This window comes from Moschus berezovskii, chromosome 8, assembly GCF_049115385.1.
Source record: "Moschus berezovskii isolate FMDL1 chromosome 8, NW_MosBer_1.0, whole genome shotgun sequence".
Classification (NCBI taxonomy): Eukaryota; Metazoa; Chordata; class Mammalia; order Artiodactyla; family Moschidae; genus Moschus; species Moschus berezovskii.
This window is the reverse complement of record NC_142467.1, coordinates 61,735,585-61,759,573: the sequence shown is the minus strand read 5'-3', so window position 1 is coordinate 61,759,573 and position 23,989 is coordinate 61,735,585. Positions and strand designations below refer to the sequence as shown.

The 23,989-nt window shown below is 51.0% G+C and overlaps 1 protein-coding gene across 7 annotated transcripts in view; it reads right to left on the bottom strand.

Moving 5' to 3' along the window:
• Window positions 1–1,123: 1,123 nt before the first annotated feature.
• SIL1 (SIL1 nucleotide exchange factor) overlaps window positions 1,124–23,989 on the bottom strand; it is a 253,900-nt gene continuing 231,034 nt past the window's right edge. For all 7 annotated transcript variants that reach the window (XM_055431255.2, XM_055431252.2, XM_055431253.2 and 4 more), the window contains 3 exons: window positions 5,900–5,996; window positions 5,296–5,460; window positions 1,124–1,635 (listed from right to left, as the gene is read on the bottom strand). In XM_055431255.2, coding sequence (XP_055287230.2) covers window positions 1,279–1,635; window positions 5,296–5,460; window positions 5,900–5,996 — 619 coding nt within the window. In that variant the 3' untranslated portion in view covers window positions 1,124–1,278. The remainder of the gene's footprint in view (window positions 1,636–5,295; window positions 5,461–5,899; window positions 5,997–23,989) is intronic.

The window sequence follows — 23,989 nt, the reverse complement described above, 5'->3', positions numbered from 1 at the left end:
ACTTGGAGGACTCTGGTCTGAGCCCCATGACGCCTGGGCCCCGAGGCATCCTACCCCAACTCCACAGACCCTGGCCTCCCTCCTGCCCCCCTGGAGAATGTTCTGCTGCAGCAGCCCTCCCAGGCTCTCTGTGGGCAGGAGTAGGGCTGAGGCCACTGACCTGCCCTGGGTTCGTCTGGGCCTCAGTTTGCCCTCAGCTCAGTGAAACTGCAATTTCTACACGCCAGGCCAGGATGGGAAGAGTTCTACACAGAGGCTGGGAGGGGCTGCCTAAGCAGCAGGAGTGAGCCTCCAGTGCATTGGGAAAAGCTGAAAAACAAACGCACCAGAATCCAAATCAGGAAAGCCCAGAGCAGGGGTTGCTGTGGCAACCTGCAGCAGGCTCCCAGCCTGGCGCTCAGCCTTTCCGGGGTGGGGGCTGCGGCTTGTCAGGCTCAGCTGCCCCTCCCTCCAAGGCTGCCACCTCCAGCTCAGTGCAGGTCACATGGACGCAGAAGAGGGGCTACGGCATGGAGAGGCCCCTCTGCTCCGTCAGGTGGGCCCTGCAGGCCTGGGCTCCCACTGCCAGCTATAGAGAGATGATTCCTCTCCCAAAGTGATACCTCCACCCAAAGGCCTCCAGAGTACACCGAGCCCCCCCAGTCCCACCACCCAGGACCCAGCGCCAATGAACAGCTCCAGCCTCACCCATCAGTTGCCTGAGCTGACACAGCACCCCTGTGTGTGGAGATGCCCTCAAGCTTCTGCCACCGGCCTTGAAACTAACATGCAGGGACAGGATGGAAGGGCAGAGTGCCCTGTACAGCTGGGTGAGGAGGGACAAGCACGAGTGCCAGACACTGGTGTGGCACTTTCTGTGTGTCTTCTTGTGTTTAATGGCATTCCCCTCTGACAGAGGAGAAAACAGTCTCAGGGAAGCTAAGTGTCACCCCAAAGTCACAGAGCCACTGCTGGGAGAGAGCTGGGTCCAGCTGGGATTCTCTTAACTCCTGGGTCTGGATCCTTCCCACGGGGCCCGTGACCAGGTGACCACCCAGCATGTCACCAGGGAACCTCAGGGGCCTGTCACCCAGTGACTACCAAAGCACTGTGCCCGACCGCACAGACACAAGCAGACATCGGCTGTCATGCCTCCATTTAATGGCCAAGCCAGTGCTGCCCAGATGGTGCCCAGGCCCCAGTAGGGAAGCCCTCCCTCCTGCCTGGTACCCCCTGAGGAGCCCACCCAAGCTGGTGCCCCTCAGTCTCACGAGTAGCGTCCCGGTGTCAGAGGGAGCCTCATCTCAGCCCCGTCAGCAAGCTGTTGATGGAGTCTAGGAGCTCCCGGAAGTAACCCTCGTCCTCGCCTTCCTGGAGCTCCAGGGCGGCCAGTGCCTGGTACTCAGCCTGCAGGGTGCCCAGTGTCCTGCGGAGCTGCGTGTCCTGATGGAAGCGGTCCCGGCAGGTGGCCAAGAGGGCACCCAGCGTCTGCAGCACCTTCTCACGGGCGTCGTGCTCTGGCAGCGCCAGGAGGTGGGCGGTGATCTCGCACCAGCCCTGCTCCTGCAGGCTGGGCAGGAGGTGCACCTGGCGATACTGCTGCAGCCTCTCGGGGGGCGCATCCAACGTCAGCTCAGCATCTTCCTCCGCGAACATCTGCCGTCCACGCAGCCGGGGCGGGGCGGGGACACAGGGCAGAGAACAGAGAGCCGTCAGCTCTGCCCTTCAGAATTGAAGGCACTTGGTTGACCCCTGAGTCTGTCCCCTCTCTGTCAATATCCTTGGGCCTCAAAGGCCCTTCAGGGGGAAGGACAGCTAGATTCATAGCTCCACACATGCTCTCCACATGTCCACCCATCTGTCCATCCATCCACTCATGCAAAAAAAAAAAAGAATGCAGTATGCCAGGTTCTGGAGAAACCAAGATGGAGACAGGATCCCTGCCCTCAAGCAGCTCAGGATCTAGTGCAGCAAGTCCTAAATGTCACGATGCATTTCGTATTGCAGGGTGGGGTGGAGGCAGGCAGTCTGGGCTCAAATCCTGCTCCACCGCTGACAGCTGAATGACCAAACAGCCTTGGGCTAGCACTGAGCCTCCCGAGGACTCAATGTCACCATCTCTCATGTGGACGAGATGACGAAGCCCCTTCAGGATTGTTGGGAGGACTCAGTGGGACAGCGAACACACAGCCAGTGCCCGGCACAGAACAAAGTGAGCTCTTTACCATCGTCAAATGTCAGCTGTGCCAGCGGCAGCATCACCACCACAACCACAGATCCACTCCCTGAGAGGGGTCGGGCACAACGGGAAGAGGAAGCTGGCATTTCCCTGAGTCTTGAGAGGCTTGTGAGAGTTGTCCGAGGGGACAAGAGTGGAGGGTTCACACGCATGTGAGGGCTGTGACAAGAGGCCTGGGCCCGTCTCATGTTTGTAGCCCAGCAGGCTGTTACGGTGGATGGGCACAAGGGCCAGGCTCGGCACAGGACACACAGAGCCCTAGGCATCCCTGGTCTCTATGCCGAGGGAAGTCTGGGCAGGAAGTTACACATGTGGCCTGTGTCGGTGATGTGCAGAAACCCAGCTCCAAGAGAACGTGGTGGGAACCAATCCTGGCAGGCATTCAGAGGCAGGGAAGGGAACCCCTTAGACCTGGCAGGTTACCACCTCATTTCATTACACAGAGTACTAACCACTGCACGATCACAGCACGCCACCAGGAGTCTACCAACTTACTTCACCCATCAGAGGAAGGCACGCGGAGATGGAGGAGCAGCAGTGGGTGCACTAAATGCAATCGCAGGAAGAAAGACGGACTCGCTGCCCTAACTCCAGGGGAGACTGGGGCGTGCAGATGACAGGGCAGGCAAGAAGAAAGCCCAGAAAAAGCTCAGGGCCCACAGCAGACCACCTGATGGCTCTGGGGCTCCTCAGAGCAATCAGGGAAGTAGAGAGGGTCAGCTTTCTGACATAGAAAAGGCTGAGAGGGACATGGCTGTCGTTTCCTAACCTACTCCCATCTGGCCAGCTCTACCCGCAAAACACACCCCAGTCCTGCCAGCTCTCTGCCCCAGGGGCCCTGCTCCTCACTGTGCTTTTCAGTCCCCTGCCTCCCGGGCCCAGCCTGCCCCCTCCAGGCCCCACCCCAAACCCTTCACACTGGGCATTTCTGATGATAAAGATGGACTCCCCTCCCTGGGACATGGAGGCTCTGCAGGACCTGCCCCCCAGGCGCTCGGACGCCTCCCCACTGGTACCCTTGCTCTGGCACCTGTCACACTAACCCTACCCTAGGGCCTGTGCAGGGGCAGCTCGCACTGCCAGGCACCCTCTCACCCAGCACCGACTCCACAGTCAACCTGACTCAACCCTCAGGTCTCTCTCAGCAACTCCCCTGACTGCCCCAAAGAGTCAGGGCCCTGATCGTAAGCCTCCAGGGCCCACACACTCTAGGAGGGTCTCTGGTAAATGTCTGCCTGGAAGCACCAGGAGGGCAGGGACTACGGGCCAGGCGCAGCACCGGGCAGGCAGACACCCAGGCAACACTTGCGAAAGGGCCCTTCAGCTCCATGGAGGCACAAGAAGACGTGGGTTCATGACCACAGGTAGGCATCCCAGCTCTGCAGGAGCCCAGATGTCGGGACACAGTTTCTTAGTAGAGGACCTGCCCAGAGCCAAGGGACAGAAGAAGAAATGCCTGGGGTTTGGCAGACAATGGAAGGGGCAAGAACCAAGCAGCCTGACCATCTGAGAGGTGGGGCCACACTCTCCTGGGAATTCTGAAGTCCAGCCAGTACCTCCCACACCAAAGATGCCCTCAAGGAGCATGGCACCCCTCCACCCTGTCACAGCTCTTCCTTTGGGAGCCCTGTACCCATCCCCAGTGTATTCTCTCTGAGAAACCACAGAACAAGACGTCCTGATGGCCTTAAACTTAGAGCACGCCTGCCATCTGTTCTATCGCTCCGGCTGAAACCCCTCCACCATCTTCCTCCTGTAGACAGACGGCTATCTCCGTACTGTTTGCAGAGAGACGCCAGGCCCTCCCTGATCCTCATGGCACCCCAAAGCCTCCAGTCCGGCTCCTGGGACAGCTGACTCAGACAGAATTGGTCAGACTGCCAGCGGCGGCTCCCCGGGGATGATGCAGTCACAGTGCCCTGTGCCAGGGCTGGGGGCAGCAAAGACACCCAAGACACCAGGGGAAAATGACAGGGTTCTCCTGGGAAATGCCAACCAATGCACACATCCTTCCCCAGGACGCCAACTGTGCCCAGGCCTTATTAACTGGATGTGAGCACCACATGGCTGCCTGCTGTTCTGAGAAATCAGGTTTCTGCAGCTTAGAGAGGTGAAGGAAGCGGGGGGAGGGGAGAGAGAGGGAGAGGGACAGACTGAGAGGCGAGACAGGACAAGAGAGGCGGGGAGAGCAAGCGCACACACAAAAGCCAAGCGGTGCAGAGAAAAGCAGCAGCGGACAACCCGGACCCAGCCTGAGGCCTGGGGGAGGGGAAGCGCTGCGAGGAAGGGGCGGGCCGTCTGTCTCCAGCGCGCCCAGCCCTGCTCCACTAATCCGAGTCGGCTGTGGGGAGTGTGTGGCCCCTGAGAGGCAACAGAGAAAACCCTGCCAGAGCTCTATGCAGCAGATGAACTAAGAAATCAGGCCTGGCTGGTTTTACCCTCCCCTTAATTAAGACACTTTCCAAGCTCACAAAGACCAAAGTGGGCTGGGCACCAAGTCTCCTTGCAGGCAGCAAGCCCCTGGGGCCCTTGATGGCAGCTAGTCTGAGCCCAGCCCAGAGCCAAAGCTCCCAAACCAGAGGAGGCACCTTCAGGTTTCCAGAATCTTCAGGTTCAGCATTATTCCAGCCTGGCTCCTCGGTCTCCTGGCTGCTGTGGTGGCTCCAGACACAAGCTGCTCCACCTCACCTGCTCCTGGGTCGCCCCCACCCTACGCGTCACCACACATGACCTTTCGTTCCATGGAGGGCTGATCTTGGCTGTTCGGGCCTTTGGTCACACTGACCCCCGTGCCTGCACACTTGGCCCTGACCACTGCCAGCGTCCCCTCCTCCCTCCCACTCCATGCAGCTCTCAGGTGTGAGCTCAGCTGTCACCTCCCACAGAACATCTGCCCTGACGGCTCAGAAGTCCTGGGCTCATAGCATCCCTGCCCAGCTCCAGGCTGGCACATCTGCTCAGGTCACTCCGCTGTGAGAACGGAGGGACGGACGGGAGATACTGGGGGAAGGGGAGGTCAAATGACCAGAAGCACACACAAAGCAGAGGGCAGGGGTGGCCGGGCCCCGGGCACTCACCTTCTCGGTGACCAGGTCATACAGCAGGGTGACCACACGCACGGCCAGCACCTCCATGCCCTTCTCCTGGACCAGACTCCTCAGCACCTGCAGGCCCCCCAGCTTCAGGAACTGCTGCTGGGCATAGGGGAAGTGTCGTAACAAGGAGCACAGGGCGAACAGGGCCTGGGGAGAAACAGACCATGATGGGTGAGGAGCCACAGAAACCAGGCACTGGGGCACACGGAGGAGCCCCAAGTATCCCAGCCCAGTGCCCTTCTCTCTGGCTCCACCCACCACCCTCGGGATTAGCTGCACCCCAGGACCCAAGGCTGAGAGAGAGAGAGACATCAGACACCTTCAATATCACCCAGTGCAAAAACGGAGGCCCAGGGCAGGGGCTGTGGTGCTGAACCTAGGACAGCACCTGGGAGCTGAACCCAGGCCTCAGACACCTCACAGGCTGCCTGGCTGCTTCAGAGAGAGGCCCTCCCTGCCATGACACCCAGGGATGACCACTCAGGCCCTCAAGGGTTACGAGTGCAGTCTGGAGAGGGACCCTCCTCGCCTTCTAGGTTTCACATGTGTGCTGAGATCTGAACAAGAAAAAAGGGCAGAAACACACCTTCTTCTTTGTAGTGAGGGGCTGCTCCGTGGCCAGAATGACCAGAAGTTTCTGCAGGGCTCCCCCCTCAATGGCCTCCACCTGGACTTTTGGGTTGCTGTGGGGAAGAACAAGACAGCATGATTTTGCACCTACTCACCAACTTGGGGGCACGCCCAGCCCAGGTAAGGGGGCTGCCGCCACAGTGGCCATTCCTGGGGAAGATCAAGGGGGGATTCCCACTCTGGATAGGGACTTACCTGGGCAAACTAAACAAAATGGCGCGAGTCCACCTGGGCACAATGGCCTACGGCACAGGCGACAGGGCCAAGGGCCCCAGGCCAGCGTCCACTCCACATCAGCCAACAGGCTGGGGTAATCTGGGGATGGACATCCCATTTAAGATCCCGCTATGCTAAAAGTGCTCCTGCAGGGTCCCTCCAATGGAAAGCCTTCCTCCACGCGCCTCGAGGCAGCCGCACCTGCTTCCCCACTGCCTCCAGGATCCCAGGAGCACCACGCTTTGGGGAAACACTAACGGGGTGCGAAGCTGCAGGGCCTCTTCCGCCCTTTCCCCTCCCGGGCGGCTCACACAGACAGGGGAGGAAGGCAGGCAGAAAGAATAGGATCCAGGGAGCCTCTGGTCCTGGGGAGATCCCGACACAGGACCAGCCCAGCTGCCTCCTGCTGCACTCTCCACTCCGTGCCTGTCCCTGCATCCCAGCACAGGGTCTGCCGTGGCGCAGGCCCGGACAACAGGGAGTGAGTGAGCTGACACGTGTACAACCGTGCCTGTATCAACCAGCAAACGGGCAACAATGAAACACTCAGAACCCAAGGATGCCCCTGGAACTTCAGTCCCCATTCTGGGCTGGAGAAAAGAGTGATGATGAGCTTCAAACAAACATTTCAGGCAAAGTCCTCCAGGATGAAAGGATAGGGGGCCTGAAGGGTGAGACCTCCCCTGGGCCAGGGTGCCAGACAGGGACATGGCTGGGAACCATTTGCTTTCTAAGACCGAACTGGTGATGAATTAAGGATTGAGAGCCAAGTGCAGGGACCTGTGTAGTCAGGCCCTCGAGGAGACTGAAATGCCCTCACCAGCAGCTTATAAGCAGCTTAAAGGTGGCAGGCAAGTGAAAGCCTGAGACCAGCAGCAAGGGGACGGGGTCGGGGCTGGGCCCGGGGTGAGACGCAAACACACAGAAGGCCCCCACTCTCTTCTGGACTCTGGCCACCAAAAACTACCCTGCAGACCCAAAAAGCACCTGTTTCTCCAAACCCCCACATCGGCAGGGGGTCCTCACAGCATGGGGAGAATGAGTCAGGATGCTCAGGATACAGATAAATCACAGAGATGATTCCTGGTCCAAAACCCAGAGAAAGGGGAGGTGGACAAGAAGAGAGAGCAGGCGGCTCACAGGAGAGGCCCTGGCCGGACAGAATGGTCACAGGGCCCAGTGAGTGCCTGACGGCCCACCCTCTACTCCTGCCAGGCGGCAGCTTCAAAGCTCAGTGCAGACCAAGCACACAGGGCAGTTTTCCTGCTGTAAAATGGGAGGAGTCCACACCCCTCTGCATCTCCTCTGCAGAAAGGACACGAGGGTGGGTGCTGGTCTCTCCCACTGCAACTTCACTCGTGTCTGAAGAGCCGTCTGGAGAAGAGGGCTGGGGTCCCTGGGGAGGAAGGCTGACAGCTCCTCTCCAGACAGGCAGGTGGGCACTGATGCTGGGAGTCTGGCGCTGGGCCTCTCCCCTACCCCCTGCTCCCCCAACTTGAGACAGGCAGCTGCTTCATCAAAGGGTAAGCTAATTAGGGCTGTCTCTGCCATCGTGTGTCTGAGGAACGCTCACCCGCAACAGGCAGGGTCTAGGAAAAGAAGTCAACCATGCTGAGAAAATTCATACAAACGTCAGATGCAGTCTCCCAAGGAATGGGGGGCTAGGAGGCCCAACATCACATCAGCCTCAGGGAACAGCACAGAGGAGCCCCATCCCCAGTGGGCCCCCAGAGCGGCACAGACAAGCTCCTTCAAAGACGGCATGTGAAGCCTCGTTCTCATCTACAGATCTGCTGAGAACAAGACCCAGAGAGGCAACACAGCTCAGGAGCAGAGGGGCCCCAGGGAGGCCCAGCCTGAGCAGCCCTGGCACGCCTCCCTGTCACCAGCCTGGGCACTGTTGTGGGGGGGGAGAGACATGAAGAAGACTGGTCTCTGCCCACCCAGGTCTCAGCTGGTAGGCTGGTAGAAGGGGAGAGAAAACCCAAACACCAGAGGGAACCAAAGCACAAACAGTAAAAAAACAAACTACCAGGGGCCAAGGGGAGGGCACCTACTCTGTAGGCAAATCCCTAGAATCCTCCAGAGGAAGAATAAGCCAGTGGGAGTAAACAAAAAATGCCCAAAGCTAAGAAGAGACATGGCTTCCCAATATTTCTGTCCACAGAAGCCTGATGTGGAGGAGAAAAGGCCGCATAGCACTGTGCCAGGGAAGATCTAGAGGAAGGCACAGGCCAGGCAGTTAGTTGCTCATAGACACCCCGCATGCAGAACAGATCCTCGCAGACACTCAGCCTCTTTTCTGCTGCTCAACACTGACAAGCCAGGCTCCACACAAATGAGAGATGCCACACCACCGTATTCCATTTACAGGCTGCAGAGTGCATAAGTGAATGGCTACGTAACTTTAGGCCCTGCCAGTGGTTCTGAACCTATGGTCTGTGGGGCTTCAGAGAAAGAACAGGAAAGTCTGTCTGGAAGAGCCAGCAGGGCTGCCTGAAAGAAGCGAGACTGCAGGAGACTGGGAGGTCAGGTGGGGGAGACGGTCTGTGGACCAGAAGACCAGCATGTGCTCAGGGAACAAAAGGAGCATGTCCAGAGAGGCTAGGAGACTGTTCAGTGGAAGGCTGCCCTGAAGAATCATTGAGAACTGGGCTGAAAGGTGCAGCTGACCCCTGACACGAAGGCAGGTCAGGCTGTGACTAAGCAGGGGAGACACAGGACCCATAACCTCCCCAGTAAGTGGAACTTGCTCCTGCTTCTCTTTCCTTGACACTTGCAAACCAAAGTGGGGAGCTGACATGCCTCCAGGGCACACAGACACAAGAGAGGGCCCAGGAGAAGGGCCCGTGTCAGGACAGTGACCCAGGGGTGGGAGAGGACTTGGAGGGACACTCAGGCAGGCCAGCCCACCACTCATAGGTCAGGCCAGTGCTGTGGTGCGGTGTCTGTCTGTATCTGCCCAGCATCCTTTCTCCTCACTAGGCTCTGACATCCTTTCCTCCCTTCCTCCTGTGACTGACTCTCCCACTCCCTGTGGTCCTGATGGGTAAGGGCCTGTGGCCCAGCACTGGTTCATCATGCTCCCCCTTCAAGAGGCCCTCAGTGGGCTGCCAAGGACGGGCCATCAGAGTCCTTCAGTCTTTGACCTTGGAGTCAGGACACAGGAGTTTCTTCTCCACAAGGCAGACAGCTTGCTGCAAGCCAGGGGTACATACAGCCAACAGGAGCCAGGTTCATCCCAACCCCTCTAAATGGAGGGAAGCCCACCCGGAGTAGGAAAGAATAGAGCTCAAAGACAGAAGTACACCAGTGAGAAAAAGGGAAAGCCTCGTGCCTACTGCCACTTGATAGAATCACTTTCATGAGGCAATCAAACTACTCTTTCCCACCTGCAGCAGAGTCCTGAAGACCTGCGTGAGTAGAGTAGGACCATTGGCCAAATGTGGACCTGTAGCCGACTGTGGCCTTGGCAGCCCTAGGCCTACATCTTGACCAGCTTGAATGAGAGAATCCACATAACTCTAGGCCCTACCCCAGGGCTCAGGGCTTCAGTGGTTCCATGGACATGCCGGAGACTCCATACAAAACCCTTCTGAAAACAGCCTTCCAGTACTGTCCAGTCAAAGGGCTGAGGAAACACAGCTGGAGGGTGGAAAAGACCAATCTCGCATTTCTAGATGTCACTCAGTCCATCCATCAGGGACAATGGAGAAGGGCTTCTCTTGAGCAGTTCACCCTGGAAGGGCAGACACCAACTTGCTCTCCGAGAACCTCTCTCCTGAGAGCTCAGCCTTGGGCTCTGAATGCTCTCTGCTATGTTTTGGGGGAAGAAGTGCCCCAAACAGCGCAGAGTGAGGTCTATAGGATGTGCAAGGGGCAGGACCCAGAGAATACTCAACGAGAATCCTGTAAACAATGGCTGATGGGCTGATGGCCTTGGGTGAGTCCCTTTGCTTCAGAGTCTTCACCTGGGAGGCAGAGCTAAAACTACCTTGAGTTAAAGACAGAAAAGCCAGTGAGCACCAAAATGCTAGCCAATACACTGTGACTGTAAGGTTACAATCACAGTACATTTGCTGTACACGTTTTTGCAGCCAGACCATATCCTTGAGAACATAGCTTCTCCTCGGCCCAGAGGCCCCAGGCACATGTATGCTGGTCTCAGCCTCTCCCAGTCCACAGACTCAGGATCAGAGCCGCAGCCACGGAGCCTGGGGGCGGGCGTGGGGGTGGGGGTTTCTTGCCAGCCGGACGATGGGTGTCCTGACAACTGAGGATTTGAGTGAGTTAAAAGGGCAGGGGCCTGGCATGTCTCTCAGCGACATCAGTCGCACTGGTGTGCTCAAAGTCAACAGAAGGATATTAAGGACGTAGCTCGTCTCCCATGAGATAAATGAGAATAAACCTTGTTCAGGGCTAAGCCGGCTGGGCTGAATAAACACCATTAGCACTTGGATTACTGGGATGTTCACAATCAGCAGGCGAGTCAGCTGTCTCAGTGCAGAGGGACAGCAGCAGCTGCTCCTCAGTAAATCTTGGAGTTGGGGGGAGGGGGCACTGCAGAAACGGAACAGACTGCATTTGCAGAAACCAAACAATTTGGGCTGGGGTGACCGATGTGGGAACCTGCCAAGGGTCAGAGGTCATGTTTTAACTAACCAGGCTGAGCAAGTGTTGGGGGGTGTGAGGGGGTGGTGGAGCTGTTCTCAGGGTGGGCAGCCAGACCTGGACACGGGGGCTCAGGACAACGCTGCCTGCTTTAGAGGCAAGCAGTGCTTCCTCCCTCCCTGGCACTCAGGACCCAACTACATAATGTTCAAGGGAATGTGGGACCCTTGTTCTAAAACTGAGGGCTTTCAAGATGGTGAGGGCAGAGCAGTAAGCCAAGCACAGGCCCTCTTCCTTGTGGGGTCCTCTGCGATGCACGGGGGCCGTGGAGCAGGCACTGCTGGCAGCGGAGGCGTGTGCCCAGAAACAGGAAATGCACAGAATCTGCTCACCCAGCATGCTCATGGGTGAATCAGAACAGTCAGGGCTAAAAAGGGAGTCTGAATCAGTGGAAAAGGAGAAAAACAGAAAGGGAGAGGACAGGAAATATGGACTTGTTTGATGGCTTCAATGAGGGCTGAAATACTAAGGTGAGACCCCTGGCATAGAGCCTGTGTGGTCCAGAGTCCCAGCTCCAAACTGAGATGTTGGGCCTATTCACAGCATGCTGGGGACACAGAGTGTATGTGTTCTCTCATGAGTTCCTGCAGTATTTCTAGGTAGGACCATCATTACTCCTTCTGTCTTAATAACAGAAGACAAAGCTGCCACTGTTCTGAAATGCTCTTTGAGAAGATGCTGTGCAGTGGGGAGAGGGGGAAACCTCAGGCTCAATCATTTGTGATCCTGCCTGATGACGCTTTGCATGCTCAGAGAGAGAAAGGTCCCTTCTCTGATGGCCTCAGCCTGTCTGAGCCCCAGTGAGTGGCCCTGGGTCACCTGTGAACACAAGAACGTGCAGGATGTGTACTGCCGAAACAGGCTCATTAAGGATCTATACTAGCCTACCATCTAGGGATTAATGTGGTTAAGCAATCAATTAATCAATCAAGACATAGACAGTTACCAACTTAGGGGAAAAAAAAAACACATACAACTCTTTTACATGAAAATGAAACTGCCAGGAGAAATAAAGACATTGAAACCTGTAATGAGCTTTAAACCATGTAACTGTGGTGGGAACCACGTTGCGTCCCTTAGAAGTTCCATCTGGACATTGAAGAAAAGAAGGGAGTGTCACAGGACCCATTCAAATAGTCCCCAAACAGCTGCCAGTCACGGAAGCCAGTGTAGGATACCTGCAGTTCACCACAATGATACAGCTCACAAGAGCATCTCCAGAACATCTTTCCAGACACAAACACACAGAATGATAACCTGCCCACCCTGGGAGACTAAAGGAGACTCAGAGGAAGGGGCACTGAAGAATCTTCTTGACATCTGGGAGCTCTCAAACACAGTGCTGCCTCACAGTCACCTGGGGCATTCCCTGCCCCACCCTTAAATCACTGCAGTATGTGCATGCTAAGTTGCTCAGTTGTGTCTGACTCTTTGAGACCCCATGGACTGTAGCCCACTAGGCTCCTCTGTCCATGGGATTCCCCAGGCAAGAATATTGGAGTGGGTTGCCATGCCCTTCTCCAGGGGATCTTCCCCACCCAGGGATCAAACCTGCACCTCTCATCTCCTGCACTGGCTGCTGGGTTTTTTGTGTTTTTTTTTTACTACCAGTGCCACCTGGGAAGTCCAAATCATTTCAGACAGGGCACTAAAAAACTACTATAGACGGATTTCTCTGGTGGTCCAATGGCTAAGAGTCTGTGATCCCAGTGCAGAGGGCCTGGGTTCAATCCCTGGTCAGGAAGCTAGATTCCACAGGCCGCATCTAAAGAGCCCACCTGCCTCAGCTAAAACCTGGTGCAGACAAACAAATAAATAAAATTTTTAAAATACCATAGAAAATTACACAGAAAAATAACAGAAAAGTGGCAAAATGAAAAAAGACTTCCATTAAGAGTCACAAATTGGTACCATTTTACTACATTTTCTCTCTATATATATTTACACATTTTTCCTGAGATCTGAAGCCCCTTTACCCCTAAATGTATCAAGTGTGTATTTCCTAAGAACATAACCACATTAATCAAAATGAGGAAATTAACATGATGCATGATCTACAGATATTCGGATTTTGCCAACTGTCTCCAAAATATCCTTTATAGAAAAATAATTTTAGTTCAAGGTCCAACCCAGGCCTTACATTATGAATTGAGAAGCATGTCTCTACCTCTCCTTTAACTATGAGACAGCCTTCATTGGTCTGTCTTTGTCTTCTTTCACGATGGTGACAGTTTGGAAGCGCCCAGGCCAGTTGCAGAATGTCCCTCAGCCTGAAGCTGATGTGTTTTCCTGGTTAGACTGAGGTAGTGCGTGTTGGCAGGAGTGACACAGAAGCAACATCTCATCTTTCTCAGCGCCTCATATGAGGCGGCACGTGACGTCATTCAGGCTCAAGAGTGGCTGGGTTCACTTTGATTACTTGATCATGGTGGTACCTGCCAGATTTCTCCACTATAAAGATACTACTTGTCCCTTCGAAACTGACATGTATTTTGCAGGGAGATTCCTTGAAATATGAAGACAACCTGTTCCTCATCAAACTTTCATCCATTAGTTCTGGAATTCATTAATAATTTTTATTTAAAATAATTAATATTCTGCCCCAAGGCCATCTGTTCCTAAAACCTGAGGCCATATCCAAGTTGTGGTATCACAAAACTGACTCACACTGGGCCTGCCTAGGCTGTTCCTATCACCCTCTGATGAGGCAAGGGTTCCCCAACATGGCCCTGAATACAAGCAGAGCAGGTAAAGAGCCAGTTATAAATGGTACGGGTGGACTGACACCATATATTTGTTACTGCATGGTAAGATTTTAAAAAAACCAAAACAATGAATGTGGGTTATTTATAAAATTAAAAATTTAGTAACAGCAAAATGTAAAATGTCACTTTGCTACGTGTTTGGACAAACACTTCTGAAATGCAGGGGTTCCCTCTTTGTCTACCACTTTGAGTTTTAACTTCTAGGCTGGCAAATTTTTCTAAAAAAGAAATCAGAGTTAGGAGGCAGCATGGGAATCTTCTGGGGTGCTGATAAAATTCCATTTCTTGACTCAGGTTGTAGTTACATGGGTATATTCACTTTTAAAAAGTCATCAAGTGGTACACGTAAGATGAATATACAAATTAAGAAGGAAGAGCAGGAGGACCGAAGGGATATGAAGCTTTAAATCAGTCTATTTTCATGGAACCCACGCTAACTCCAAGAGATCACCTCTCTTTAGAAATGCTCATAAATGAGGTCTCAAAACTTGCCCTGTTATTCTGAAAAGCCAAATAGTTACCATGTCTGCTTACTCCTCTCTCAATGATGCTTAAACACCCATACATGCACACTCATGATGATATCCGTGAGCTTTCATTTGATTTTTCAGACCCTAATTAACTTTAAGAAGCCAATGGCTCTTCTCCCTCCTTCCTCAAGTTCCTCTTAACCATGTTTGCTTTATTCTTTCTGACAGGAGGGCCATCTCCTTAAAAGAGAAGTAAAGAGGTAAAACAGAAGGACGGCAATGAGTCCTCTGTCACCTGCTACACTAAGTCACCAGGCGGCCCAATGTCCTCCCTGCCATTCCTCACTCTGAACACCAACTGCTCAGGCAGGTCCTTTGCTCTTAGCACCTCAGTCCTGACAGTGCTCTCGGCGATCTACACCTTTTGTTCTCTGTTCTTGGTTACAGGCCCCTTTATCATCTCTTAGACAAAGCTCAACACTAACAACTCCCCAAGTAGCCTTACTGGTCTGAATAGGTGTCTCCTCTCTGTTCCTTGCAGTAATCACTTGTGACTGTACTAAGCACATTTCATTGTTCAGACTATGAGTCATCCTTCCCTGCAAAGCCCTTGCCCAAAAGCCCTGCTTTTCCCGGGACCTTCTAAAATCTGCTTTCCCTCAAACTCAGAGTTCTGTATTTCCCTTGGTTTCTCTGAACATGGCCACTTTATCTACTAAAGTTTCCAACACCTTCACTTCACCAAACAAATCATTCATGACGCTCAGAATACCATTTCAGTGAAGCCCTTTTCCTTAACCTTCTGTGGGATAAAACTATCAACAAAGTGAGTTAAGAATTTAAGCAATTCAAAAATTGATGAGATTCTTGTTTTTTGTAGGAGGAGGTTTTTCCAGGGGTCCAGATATATAAAGACCAATAGCACCACACCAACTTGCTTCTGCACCAAGTTTTATTATCTCAATTCAAAAACCCTCTCCCACACTAAGGGTAAATAACTGACATCCCAGCATGTTTTTTGGTGATCTAAGAGCCAGTGATCTGGACTTTCATCTTATTAAAAAGCCCAAACTCAAAAAGCAAATACCGAGTAAGAGCTGCTCTGGAGTCAGAGAGACCCAAGTTCAAGTTCTAGTTCCAGTGTTTTCAAGCTGTGTGGCTGCAACATGTTACTAAACCTCTTTGGATCTCAGTTTCTTCATCTATAAAATAGGAATTAGTAATATTTATCTCTTGAGATTGCTGTGGGTATGAAGTGTGATAATATATAAAGAGATTAGCAGACTTCCTGGCAAATACCAAGCATTCAAATAACAGTTTTAATCATAATATATTGTACTTTAATGAAAATTGCTGTTCTTACGTTTCTGCTAAGAAAGGCAGAGTGCCTGGGTTTTCAGGCTTCTCAGAAGTGGGAGGGGCTACCTGTGGTACAGGACAAAGAAGAAGGTAATACCTCCCACTGAGGGGCCCTGGATTCTCATTCCCAGCTCCTCTGGCTAGACAGACAAGGCCAGTGCAGGAAGAATTCATGGGGGAGAAGTGTAATTAACAAGCTAGAGGGAGAGACAGGGAGGAAGGATCAAAGAAGCGAATTAGAACCAGCCAAAGGGAGGCCCTGCTTATTTAACTTATATACAGAGTACCTCATGAGAAACGCTGGACTGGAAGAAGCACAAGCTGGAGTCAAGATTTCCGGGAGAAATATCAATAACCTCAGATATGCAGATGACACCACCCTTATGGCAGAAAGTGAAGAAGAAATAAAGAGCTTCTTGATCAAAGTGAAAGAGGAGAGTTGGCTTAAAAGAGAAAAAGTTGGCTTAAAACTCAACAATCAGAAAATTAAGATCATGGCATCCAGTCCCATCACTTCATGGCAAATACATGGGGAAACAGTGGAAACAGTGGCTGACTTTATTTTTCTGGGCTCCAAAATCACTGCAGATGGTGACTGCAGCCATGAAATTAAAAGATGCTTACTCCTTGGAAGGAAAGTTATGACCAACCTAGACAGCATATTAAAAAGCACAGACATTACTTTGTCAACAAAGGTCTGTCTAGTCAAGGCTATAGTTTTTCCAGTAGTCATGTATGGATGTGAGAGTTGGACTATAAAATAAAGCTGAGTGCAGAAGAATTGATGCTTTTGAACTGTGGTGTTGGAGAAGATTCTTGAGAGTCCCTTGGACTGCAAGGAGATCCAACCAGTCCATTCTAAAGGAGATCAATCCTGGGTGTTCATTGGAAGGACTGATGCTAAAGCTGAAACTCCAATACTTTGGCCACGTGATGCAAAGAACTGACTCATTAGAAAAAACCCTGGTGCTAGGAATGATTGAGGGCAGGAGGAGAAGGGGACAACAGAGGAGGAGATGGGTAGATGGCATCACTGACTCAATGGACATGGGTTTGGGTAAACTGTGGGAGTTGGCGATGGACAGGGAGGCCTGGTTTGCTGCAGTTCGTGGGGTCACAAAGAGTCAGACACGACTGGGCGACTGAACTGCACTGAAAGGGAGGCCACAGAGTGGGGAACATGGAAGAGAGAGAACAACTATCTGTGGCCCTATAAACACTCAACAAATGTCTCCCATAATCGTCTCAGATAGTCTGAGGGAAGCAAAGTGGGATCAACAAAGTTAAACAGAAGGAAATTCAGGCTTAATCATATGGGAAGTTTTCACAGTGAGATTTATCAAGTCTATTAGGGAACCCAGAGTGGGCATGAGATGGGTCCATACCAGCTCCCCTAAGTGCTAAAGGCTGACAAGAGCAGAGAGGTTGGTCTGGCAGGGTATAAGCACCCCAGGAAGACCACTGGCCATCCTTGTTCCAAGGCGTAGGCAATACACCTTCTCAACGGGCCTTTAGTGGCTCAGGAGGAACTTCCTTACTCATTTAAATCCTGCTCTCAAGAGTGCTGAGACATGTGCTAGGAAATCACTCACCTTTCCTCCCAACCGCCTCATCTTCTCAATCAGAGCCAATGGAGTTAAGCAAAGCCTATCATGCTTTTGCCACACAACTGCAGAAATGTTTATGAATGAGCCATCTCTCAATAGTAAAAGGAAAGGCAACGATCATGGGATGGTCTATAGCAGAAAATGACAACAATGAAATGCTTCACTTCCAGGATGTGAAAGTCGTATAGACTACAAATCTCTCTGATGTGCAACATACATAACAAGTCCCCAAAATATCCTTTGTTTGCTGAGGTTCTGCTTAGATATTTAAGGTTTCTGACAGTTTAAATATGGTGAACAATATGGTGAACCACCCAAATACTTTGCATTATTGGTATTTGGAAAGATCTTTGTGAACAATTAGTTCCAGCTCCAAGAGGCAGGAACAGCCTCAAGAGAGGCAAGGGTCCTACTGGTTTTCCGTGGGGGTGGATCAACATGGCCTCCTTGGCCAGCTCTATTTCATATGGCCAATCTCATGGCTTGAGTGACTGTGGGACCATGTACCCCAGTCACTTCTGTCCACTTTCTCCTCTGGATGGGGTGGGTCTGCAGACTCCCTGGCCAGGTTCAGGGTTCACCAGGTCTCCTCCAGGTTAAGAAAGACACAAAGCTTCCCTGATGCAGGAACAAAACTGGGAAGACTAGTCTTGCCCAAAGCCTTTGTGCCTGATTCACCAGATACTGAAATGAGAGCCTAAAAGGAAAGTAAAGACTTCCCATTCTGTGGAGATCTTTAAACACTGGAGAACTGCCCCAATTACTCAGAGCTTCCAGAGACAGAATGATGGATGGTTTCGTTTGTGAGCACACTATTTGTCTGAGGCTCTTTGTCCAGTCAGCTGGTCGACAAATCTTGATTGGGCCCGGAGTGTACAGGGTCCTCAGCTAAGCATCTTTGGGCCAAAGCAAAGAATGAAAATAGTTCCTGCCCCTAATTAGATAAAATTAACAGCCGACAGAAACATGCATAGAGGGACTCTATTAGACAAGTAACTGTGCAAGAGGTGGGCTTCAATATTAGGTGTACTGTGATCTAAAAAATGGAGGACTTGACCAGGAAGGTGCCCGAGAATGACCTCGGCAAGAGCAAAAGCCTCAGCTGGAAGGAGAAAGGCTAAAAGTCTGCATGTATTTATTACTCAATGAGTTCAGATAAAAATCTCCTTTTTTTGTTTCCTTCAAAGAAGATGTTAAGAATCACCTTCCAGAGACCCTTTTAACTCTTTTACTAATAAGTCATTAAAAAGGCCTTCTGTTAGAAGCATTCTAATGACAATGAAAAAGTAACACTCATAAAATAGTTAATGTCAAAATGTAAATGGTTTGTTTAAGATTCAGCAATTGTTGCTGAATCAAACACAGAATCTCTATGGCTTGGGAAATAGCAAGGAAAACAAAAGGCTTGACAATTTAGTGCTCATTAAAGCCTGTCTGGCTGAATTTTAGATTGCAACTTAAAGGAAAAAAACATTAAACCAGTTCAAGTGTGAACTGACATATGCACAGCAGTTTTCAACTGCCTGCAAATGGGGCAAGGACACAATCTGGAGTGTGACTTTTACACACAAGAGTGTGGGTGAGTGTCTAGGTACAGGGGTAGAGTCAGAGATGAGAGAACCCCAGAAAAAAAGCACTGGGACAAGAGTCCAGGCTCCCATCGGGCTTGAGTTCATTCAGCATGGTGGAACAGCTCAAGCCCAGTTAGCCCTTTCCTGCAGGAAGGCTGAAGGGCTTAAGGACAGCCAAGTTAGGCTAGGGATCATTTTTGCTTGGGAGAATTGGGAAAGCCTAAGTTTTTTGCACTTCCTCTCTTCCTGGCCTGGCATGTCAGCCACAGTGGGACTCCTGTCTTGATAAATCTAATTGACTTTGTGACCTTTACTGGCCTCAAGTCTGGTCTGAGACATAGTTCTTTTCGGTACGTTTGTGGGGTGCTGAGCAGAACCTTCGTCTAAATTCTCCTGCTCACTGGGCAATAAAAGTGCTTAAAATCTTACCATCTGGGGTTTGTTTCTTTGAGTCTTAAAGGTCCTCTATTAAAATGCCACTGTCCCAATCATGTGCAAGTAGGGTGACCACATAATTTATTGTCCAAACTGGGACATTTTTAAGAGTGAAAAGAAGCACTATTAATTACTGCACTGGGAAAAGAGGCATACACAGAACATATGGTCACCCTCTGTATAAGGTTTTGTGTTAAATTTTATGAATATACAAAGGTGAATTAAAAAAAAAAAACTTCCATTGTCCTGGACACTAAGCTGAGGAGCAAAGAATACTGAGAACAGGACCAGGCTAGGCACCTAAAGGAGAGGGAGAATGACAACCCAGAGGGAAACATCATGGTAGAATACAAGGAGGTAACTTCACAAAACTTTATAAAGACCATGGGCTCTGGAGCCAGACTGACCTGAACTGGAATCTTGGACTTCCTTTCTGCTTAACTGTAATTAAACTATCTTTTCTCAAACTTTTTCATCTGTAAAGTAAGGACTGTTTCATTGGGAGGATTAAATGAGGTATCCAATGTAACAGTACCTGGCACATACTCTTCGACAGGTTGAATACTATTAGCATCATCAGGACCAGCCCTCTGCTTACAACATGCCCCAGTCTGAAGGTGGAGAGAGGAGTCAGGGAGACAGAAAAACACTGCAAGGGCAGACTGGGCTTCTCCTCCTTATAAACTAACCCGTGAAGGGCCGCTCCAGGGCTGAGCTTCAACTGCAGCAGCTCCCGAGGAGTGCTGATGACTTTGCGTTCCTGGTCTCAGACTCCACACGCTGACCCCATCCAGTGGCTACCACTCCACCCCAACTCCAAGAGGCACACGCCATCCACCGTTCCCTCAGAGCAGACCACAGAGAGGAGGACCTTTCCAAACTGAGTGAGCTCCGTCTTGAGATAATGCCTGAGATAATGCCATCTACTGAGTAGTGGTACATTCTCCTGGGCCTCTGTGACAGCAAAAATGCAAAATATAAGGGCAGCTCCTCACAGTCATTAGGAGAATAGATTCTGGGGTTCTAACACTTAACAATTAAGTGCTTTTCAAATATTGAGTCACATAATTGTCATTACAACTCTATGGGGCAAACATTATTATTACCCCCATTTTACAAATCAATAAGTTGAGTCAGGCTAAGTTAAGTAACTTTTTTCTCAAGGTCACATAGCTAATAAGTGGCTGAGGCCTAAAAGCTCAAAAACAGGAGCCAAGAGACCTGGATTCCACTGGGGCTACACCACACACTATCAAAAAGTCCTGAACTTATATGAACTTTACTTCCATTATTTGTCAAGTAGCTGAGTTACTTAACCAAAGGGTCTGTTTTTCAGGATCAAACAATACAGGGTGATTGAAAGCACTTTAAAAGATTATGCTGCCACTGTCAACATCTGTTATCATTTAGTTTTGGAGAGCTGGACCAGTTTGGAGAAGGAATCTGGTCCTTCACTATTCTCCCGTCCATAGGACCCTGGATACTCTGGCTCAAAGTAAAGCAGGAATTACACTAATAACATGGTTTTCTAAGTGTGATCTCTGGACCAGCAGTACCAGCATCACCTGGGAACAAGGGTAAAGTAAAAATTCTCAGGCCCCAACCCAAACTTAGTGAAACAGAAACTTTGGGGGTGGGGCCTGGAAATCTGTATTTTAACAAGTCTTCCTAGTGCTGATGCCTGATTATCTCTCAGAACAACTATGCTGGAATGTCCCCGGACAGATGACGGGCTGGCTCTATTCAGCCCTGACCAGGAGAAGCTTGCTTCAGGGGCCTGTGGCAGAGCCCAGCTTCTGCAAGAAGACCCAGGCCCCAAGGGCCACTGCCAATAAGATGAAAAACTCCCAATAAAACCCAGACCTACATGGCCACACTGATCAAAATACAATAAAGAAGAAAGTGAGAAATCTGACAAAAGGAAAACACAGCTTCGGTGGGGGACAAAATACAACAATCTTCTGTGGGAGATGAGAAGCATAAAAGGCACGTTAGATGTTCAAAGAACCAAATGTTGAAATGACAAAAAATACGAGAATAAAGACAAAGTGCAGACATCAATACCACATGGGCCTCAGTCTAATGACGGCAGTAGCAGGAAACATCAGTCCCCCAAGACTAGAGCCTGCTCTTCCCCACCCCCAACATGACAGTCTATATCAATAGTCTTGAAGAAAAAAAAAAAAATAGCAGCAATTAGTCACTGAATCTTGCTTGCTAGAATGAAGAAAAGCTTGTGAAAAGTCACCAGAGGCTTTGGTGAGAAAAGCTTGGCTAAGAAGGCCATGCAGACTGGGGGCGGTAGCAAGATCATTAAGGGAGAAGGCCTGTGGGGTGTTCCTGGCAGTCTTTGATGCCTGCCAAGTCTTAACCTGGAAGGGAAAATGGAGGGCCTGGCCATGAGGCTATAATGAGCTCCAAACCGGGCCTGTATCCAGAAGGCCTTTTATATGGGCTTGGGCCAGAGGTGGGCGGGGGGGAAGTTGGGGAGGCCTCAGCCACTGTAGCAGGCCCAGCCCAGGGCTGTGGGTACCCTGAAGGATTAGAACAGTAGAACACAGAGCCTCTGACCCAAGTGTCTCCACACAGAAAGCCTATCTGGCCACACACATGTGCCCCCAAGGAGTCAGTGAAGCAGCCTCAGTGTTTCCATTCAGGAACCCATGAATGGGTTTACATAGGCTGAAAACGAGCCCATGTAAAAACAAAAACTGACTTCCTCCCGCAATGAACTTCTCAACTCAAATGTGCAACGATCACCACTGCCTCTGCCGGGAGAGTCCTCCCCAAAACACTCCCCATCCCAGCCCCCAGCTTCTCAGGCTAGTCCTTATTCCTACAGGTCTCTCTCCAACCGTTTCCTCAGAGAAGCCCTCAGGGGCCACCTCCCACACAGGGTTCCTGTTATGCATTCCTGGGACCCCTTCACTCAACAGACTTGGTCAAAGTCTGTCTCCCCTACTAAACTGTCACCACCCTCAAGGACATGGACTATGCCTTGCTGCCTATTCACCTGTAACCTCACTCTCCAGATGGTCTAGCCCAGTGGCTGGTACTCAATGAGCAGCAGCTGCCTAAAAGGATAAGGCCGGCTTGGTGTCAATCCCCGGCTGGGACACTGAGGCCTGGGTGGTCTGGCCCTATAACTAGGTATGTGGATGGGTTGGACACACGACCTCCCTCCCATTATGAGCAGCTTACCCAGTGTAACGGCTCACACAAGGCAGACCCCAGTTAATGTTCTCAATTTTTGCCTTCTCTTCCCTTCCTCCTCCAGTTTGACTCCTAAATCAACTCCCTGTGTGTCCCTATCACTATGCTTTCCCAACTGCTTGAGAAAAGGGACACAGCAGAGGTGTTCAATGACCCCTGGCATACCCCCTCTGGGAGCATCTATATGTGTCCCCAAAGAGAGGTAATGGATGTATTTAAAAAATCAAGATATTAATTCCCAACAGTATTAAAAAATTGTTAGGCAGCAGGAAAAGAATAAAAAAACAAAACAATCTGGGGGCCAGGATCCTCCACATGGTTCCTGAAATCAGTCTCCAGTAGGTAACTTCCACTTGTGCTGTGTCTGAGATCAGTCCTGACTCTCTCTTCATGTCAGGCACCACTCGCCAGCCATGGCGAGGCAGTCACAGACATGTCTGCAGGTGTGCACTGGCGCCTCCTTCCTGGTCGGCCTCACCTGGCTGACCTTGATAACAGCACTCTGGCTAAAGACCAGGGACTGAGGCTGCAACTTCTGCTTTCTTTCTTGGCACCCTAACACCAATCCGGCCTTCCAAACCAAAGTCAGGTCAGCATGGCCTTGCAGGTGGCTCCTTGGCCATGATCCTCCCTCTGAACTACTCCAAACTCCACCAACCTCTGCTTCACCTAAAAGCCACCCATAGATAGGTTCTGCCAGGGGCCCTAACAGACTGACGTGCTGGGGATCCACTGAGAAGGTGGCACAGAGCCACACAGAGGAGCATGAACACTGGAAGAGGGCAAGGTCAAGTTAACAAATATCATACAATGAGAAAGAATTGCGTGAACTGCAGTGGCATAATGTAGCATAACAGATGGATAATTAGATTTATTCTAAGAGCTGTAAAAGTAAGTAATTAAATAAAAATATGGAACAATGAATCTGCCACAGAGAGACACCTAACAGCCTCATGAGGGCCCCGCAGCTGGCACAAGCAGCCTGGGAAAGAAGCAGTGGGCAAGGAACCTCTAACACTGCCCTGATGTTTTAGGGACAATAAATTCAGCACCAGCTCAAGCTGGGCACCAGAGGACAGCCCAATTCCAGAGGGACATAATCAGATTTGCAGCCTCAAATAGCACTGTGCCATGGGAATATGGCTCCCTCTCTACATATGGAAGACAGGAGCCTGCAGTAGACTGATCAACTCCCCATCACTGACATGTTTGGCAAGGCCCCTGCAAAGCAAGACTGACAGTTTGTATTTATCTCTGCAGAAGCAGAGGAAAGAGATGAAAAATGCATGGATGGATGACAAGATTAACTGACACTAAGAGGCAGGCTGGGAGATGCAGGTTCAGGTCTCCACCCTTCTCCCACAGGTTGGCAGCGGATGGAGAGGGTGCTGCTACTCAGGGAAGAAACATGAAGTGAGCACCCAATGTGTATGAAGCAAGTTTTCTGTATGGGGTCCCAGCCATGAAGCAGCTTCCCTGGACACGATATTGGCTATTTGGAAGCAAAGTTAGATCAGTTGGAAGCGGTTTTCTATTAGTCAGGACTCTTTTTGAGGGCTCAAAACTGAATCCGGATTCATCTAAGAGAAAAACTTAGTTTGTTGGGACCCATCATGAGGAATGATGATGAAAGTGAAAGGACAACTGGGTCCAGAGGCTCAAGGAGCATGCCAGGTCCTCCCTCAGGCTACATCTCTAGGCTCTGCCTTCTCTCTAGATGAAGCTGCATTCTCCACAGA